Source organism: Hippoglossus hippoglossus, chromosome 11 (assembly GCF_009819705.1).
Source record: "Hippoglossus hippoglossus isolate fHipHip1 chromosome 11, fHipHip1.pri, whole genome shotgun sequence".
NCBI classification, from domain to species: Eukaryota; Metazoa; Chordata; class Actinopteri; order Pleuronectiformes; family Pleuronectidae; genus Hippoglossus; species Hippoglossus hippoglossus.
Window position 1 is genome coordinate 8524410 of NC_047161.1, and position 6013 is coordinate 8530422.

General features: G+C 35.5%; 1 protein-coding gene across 1 annotated transcript; it reads left to right on the forward strand.

Moving 5' to 3' along the window:
• The first annotated feature begins 2682 nt into the window (after positions 1–2682).
• LOC117770322 (cathepsin S-like) lies at positions 2683–6013 on the forward strand. Its single transcript, XM_034599634.1, has 4 exons — positions 2683–2727; positions 3753–3873; positions 3958–4080; positions 5689–6013. The coding sequence occupies exons 2-4, from the start codon at positions 3754–3756 to the stop codon at positions 5752–5754; spliced, it is 309 nt and encodes a 102-aa protein (XP_034455525.1). The 5' UTR covers positions 2683–2727; position 3753; the 3' UTR covers positions 5755–6013.

Below are 6013 nucleotides of genomic sequence, written 5' to 3' on the forward strand. Positions count from 1 at the left end.
TTCAGGGCAAATAGATTTTATTTATATGCAGAATAATGTAGCAGCAACATACTGATGAGGACGTGTGGTGGCATTTAACGCTAAATATCACTCACAGCTTATACATACAAACATCAACTGTGTAGGATTTTGCTTTTATTTGGTGATGGTTTAATAAAGAATCAAAATTGCATTTTGGTCTATTTTTCTGTTTAATTTAGAATTGATTATTCCTCTTAGTTTTTGTTATTGTTTTATTGTTGTTCTTATATCTGTTTTTTTTACTGCATTGCTGAGTGTGATCTGGCTTTTCTATGATTTGTCTTTCCAATTATATAATTATTTTGTGAACCACCTTGCAACTCTGGTTTTGAAAGGTTCCATAGAAATAAATGTTTATTATCATTACTATTATTTTTATTACGCAAAATATATTAAGCTTCCATTTAAGGAGAGGAGAAGGATCAATACAAGACAAACATTTTCATGACTCATGTTTAATATTGTTTTAAAAGTGTCATATTTCACATAAATCTTTTCATATTTATTTCTGCTCTAAATGTGGCCACATCATACATTTTTTATTTAATTTCAGGCTTTTTCAATATGTTATATTTACTCAAACACGTAAAATAAAATAAAACCTCAGAAAAAAATTGATTTAAGATACAACATTAAAATTTTATATTTCAGGTATATGCTCAGATCTAGAGGAACTGAGTGTGTACAAATAGTAAAAACTTTAAACACAGATTAAATTATATTGAATAAAAATAACAATAATAGTATTTACTACTCATCCAATCAACTAATTTTATTTAAACAGTTTCTAAACCAAACACTAGGGGGCAGCAAACGCAGAAATACATCAGTGCACTAGTTTGGAGAAATGCAGGGATGTTGACCATCTGCAGGATTTTTCTGTCACTGCATCAAAGTCGACTGTGACTGCTCAAACGTTACCGTCACATATTTCATGACCATCACAAGTAATGAATTCCTGCGATGGTCACGTCACGCGAAATAGACAGATTATCTGATCTATTTAACATTAGATTCATTTTCACTGTTTCATTTGCACAAATCCTCCTCATTTGCTAAACGATTCCTCTTCACATTCACTTGCATGTCTTCCACGAGCAGTTTCATTTATCTACTGGCCTTTTCCTAACATTCAACCTCTGTCGCTTGCACTTCTCGGACTGGAGAGATATTTTGGGCCACTGCTGCAGCTGGTTGAGAATTAGAATCACAAGACGAGCCAGTGGGAAAAAAACAAACAAGAAAAACATTGTGTAAGAAAAATGAACTTCCTCTTTAAAGTGTGAAGGTGTTCTTGTCCGTTTCAACACGATTGCACTTTCTTCTTGTGGCTTAATATCCTGCTGATATTCTGCAACAAGGTAGATGGTTTATATGATGTAATGACACGACGTTGTTTGGCTTGTTTGTGCTGCAGAGAAAGACATTGAGAGATCACAGGTTTCAATTCCTCCTGTTTGAGGAGAAGAATATTTGTGTGTCGTCTATTGTGCAGGATCAATGTGTGTTTCTGATTCTTATTGAACTGTAAAGCTCCATCTTACAGCAGCTTTGACTATATTCGATTGTTTTGCACGATGTTGAGGTTTCAGACTCGGTTAACTGAGCCGTGCATGTACATAGTGCTTTCATGACTGTTGATGTGTACTTGTGAATGTTTCTACTCCAGAGAGTGGGGGAGTTTAGTTTTTTACTGTCGGGATCTATTTTTTGTTTCATTTAGAATTGATTATTCCTCTTAGTTTTTTTAATTGTTTTATTGTTGTTCTTTTATCAGTTTTTTACTGCATTGCTGAGTGTGATCTGTTTTCCGATGATTTATCTTTCCAATTATATAATTTTTTTGTGAAGCACATTGCAACTCTGGTTTTGAAAGGTGCATTATAATTAATGTTTATTATCATTACTTTTATTTATATTATCCAAAATATATTAAGCTTCCATTTAAGGAGAGGATACTATTTATATAGAAATATGACATCTCTATGTTTAATATTAAGGCTGTTTATGGAACTACTACTCATCCAATCAACACATTTTATTTAAACAGTTTCTAAACCAAACACTAGGGGGCAGCAAACGCAGAAATACATCAGTGCACTAGTTTGGAGAAATGCAGTGATGTTGACCATCTGCAGGATTTTTCTGTCACTGCATCAAAGTCGACTGTGACTGTTCAAACGTTACCGTCACATATTTCATGACCATCACAAGTAATGAATTCCTGCGATGGTCACGTCACGCGAAATAGACAGATTATCTGATCTATTTAACATTAGATTCACTTTCACTGTTTCCTTTGCACAAATCCTCCTCATTTGCTAAACGATTCCTCTTCACATTCACTTGCATGTCTTCCACGAGCAGTTTCATTTATCTACTGGCCTTTTCCTAACATTCAACCTCTGTCGCTTGCACTTCTCGGACTGGAGAGATATTTTGGGTCACTGCTGCAGCTGGTTGAGAATTAGAATCACAAGACGAGCCAGTGGGAAAAAAACAAACAAGAAAAACATTTTGTAAGAAAAATGAACTTCCTCTATAAAGTGTGTAGGTGTTCTTGTCCGTTTCAACACGACTGCACTTTCTTCTTGTGGCTTAATATCCTGCTGATATTCTGCAACAAGGTAGATGGTTTATATGATGTAATGACACGACGTTGTTTGGCTTGTTTGTGCTGCAGAGAAAGACGTTGAGAGATCACAGGTTTGAATTCCTCCTGTTTGAGGAGAAGAATATTTGTGTGTCGTCTATTGTGCAGGATCAATGTGTGTTTCTGATTCTTATTGAACTGTAAAGCTCCATCTTACAGCAGCTTTGACTATATTCGATTGTTTTGCAGGATGTTGAGGTTTCAGACTCTGTTAACTGAGCCGTGCATGTACGTAGTGCTTTCATGACTGTTGATGTGTACTTGTGAATGTTTCTACTCCAGAGAGTGGGGGAGTTTAGTTTTTTACTGTCGGGATCTATTTTTTGTTTCATTTAGAATTGATTATTCCTCTTAGTTTTTTTAATTGTTTTATTGTTGTTCTTTTATCAGTTTTTTACTGCATTGCTGAGTGTGATCTGTTTTCCGATGATTTATCTTTCCAATTATATAATTTTTTTGTGAAGCACATTGCAACTCTGGTTTTGAAAGTTGCATTATAATTAATGTTTATTATCATTACTTTTATTTTTATTATCCAAAATATATTAAGCTTCCATTTAAGGAGAGGATAATATTTATATAGAAATATGACATCTCTATGTTTAATATTAAGGCTGTTTATGGAACTACTACTCATCCAATCAACACATTTTATTTAAACAGTTTCTAGCGAGTGGGGGAGTTTAGTTTTTTACTGTCGGGATGGGAAATAAAATTCACTCTTCGATAGAAGATGCCAAATTACTAAAAACTTTAAAGTGTATTTTTGGCGCTTGGTCCAAATCATGACATTTTTGTCTAGAATCCTGGTTATCTGCTCATCTGTTAATGGTCCTTCACAAATTCCCAGTAAAGTGATGTTTGAAGTGATTTTTTGGGGAAAAACCATAAACCCTCGGAATTTAAAGCCTCTAACAAAATAATATGTTGGCAATTTTACTGGGAACATTTTTTATTTAATCAATTATATAAAAGTATATTGATGAGTCGAATAATCACATCTCTACTAAAACTCATATAGGGGGCATGATTGTGATCGCTCACATAAAGTGATCAGTTTTACTTTCTTCCTTCGCAGGATGCACATTTTGCATGTGGTGTTGCTTTTGGCCTTTCTGGTCCTCGGCCACTCTTCACCTGCTGTAGACAAGATGTGGGAGGAGTGGAAAGTCGAAAATCACAGGGTTTATGACAACGAGGTGGGACTTTTCTTTATCGATATACACACATAACAACTCCCACTGGTAGACTAGTAGTTCACACAGTCAGTGCTGATGTTTCAGATGGAGAACAGCTTCAGGAGAACGGTGTGGGAGAAGAACATGAACCTGGTGCTGAAACACAACCAGGAGGCTTCAGAAGGAAAACACAGCTACACTTTGGGACTGAACCACCTGTCGGACATGGTACGATTCTGCTCCAACATAAACACTGATGTTTTGACAAGAGGAACTTTAGACTTCTCGGTTTTGGATCATGACAGAAAGACGTGTGTTAATGTGGATAATTCATAGATTTACAGATAATAAGCTTATTATTGTCTGGATTCACATAGATACAGTTCGTATTATTAGCAAAACTATGTAGAAGGTGTGTGTTGTATTACAGATGATTTATAATAATCAAGTAAGTGTTAAATGACAAGTGCAGCACCTTTCTTGTGCTGTGTATTAATGTGGGTGTGAGGTGTTGAAATTCAGTGGTGAACGTAGGTAAAATCTGATCAAAACCTAACTCTAATATTTTGTTTTGTTTGAGCTACAAATTAAATATCTGCACAGATTAAAATCTACCACTATTGTACTTTGATTTATCTATTTTTCACTTTTTTTCTTGTACAACTTTGTGTAGTTAACTGTCTATTTTTGCTCTGTTCATCTACTTACTTAACAACAGTGAACTGAATAACTGCTTCAATACTAGAAGGGATCTCAGTGGAGCACAAACCTCCACCGAGGCCCAACAGTCTGTTTGAATCCTGAATCTGTGTCTAAATTGAACGGGTTAGTTTCTTGGCCTTCGTCCCAAACATCCACCAAGTTTCATGGAAATCTGTTTTGCAGTTTTTGCATAATCCTGCTGAAACAAACAAATCAAACAGCCGGGTGGAAACATAACTTCCGTGGTGGAGGTAATAATCCGAGTTTACTGGCTGCAGTACTGTGCACATCCTACGACTCACATGGCTTTATGGTAACAGCTTAGGATCCAACAGTTATATAACTAAGGAAAACTAATAATCCATAACTTCATATATTCAATATAAAGGAATTTGCAGCCAAACAATGGTCAAATAACAGAACCAGAGTTTGTTCAGGACAGAAATGTGTGTGTGAGACCTCTGGTGGACACAAACTTCATGACAAACATTTAGCCAGAAGACACAATTCTCCTCACACTGTATCACCACACTGTCTCATAAGCTAAAGTGAATCCATTGACCTTCACTGGTACAAGGCAGAGCAACACTGTTAATCTGCATTTAAACCTGCACCATGTGGGCTTAATTTAAAGGCTTGATTTAAAGCTCAACCTATAGAACAGCTCTAATCTGACTTTATACAATCTGATTAAATTAATCCAGAAGAGGCTGCTGGGCCAATCTGGACAATCAGTCCGTTATATGACCTACAGATCATGAGGGGAGGCAATGAAGTTACATAAATTCATATAAAAAGTCAAATATTTATATATATATTTACTATAGGTCTGCATTTTTGCATTTTTGCAGATTGCAACTGACAGTTGTGCCGACAGTGTGTGAATGACGTGTTGTAGAAAAAGCGCTGTGTATAGTAACGCTGAATGAATTTGTGTTTGAATGGGTGGATGTGACTTGTACTGTGAAGCACTTAGAGAGGTCGATGAGAAGTGCTGTAAAAATACAGTAAATACATTTAACCTGCTGATACACAATATTCCAAGAAAACAATGGGTCCAGACTTAAATAGAGATATATATTACATTTCTGTATTATTTCCTTTCAAGTGTTTTACAGTCCTTTTTCTGTTAAGACAACCGAGGAGATCAACGAGAGGCTGAACGGTGCGAGGCCGGAGGAGGTGGCAGCAACATACTGATGAGGACGTGTGGTGGCATTTAAGGCTAAATATCACTCACAGCTTAAACATACAAACATCAACTGTGTAGGATTTTGCTTGTATGTGTTGATGGGTTAATAAATAATCAAAATTGCATTTTGGTCTATTTTTCTGTTTCATTTAGAATTGATTATTCCTCTTAGTTTTTGTTATTGTTTTATTGTTGTTCTTATATCTGTTTTGTTACTGCATTGCTGAGTGTGATCTGGCTTTTCTATGATTTGTCTTTCCAATTATA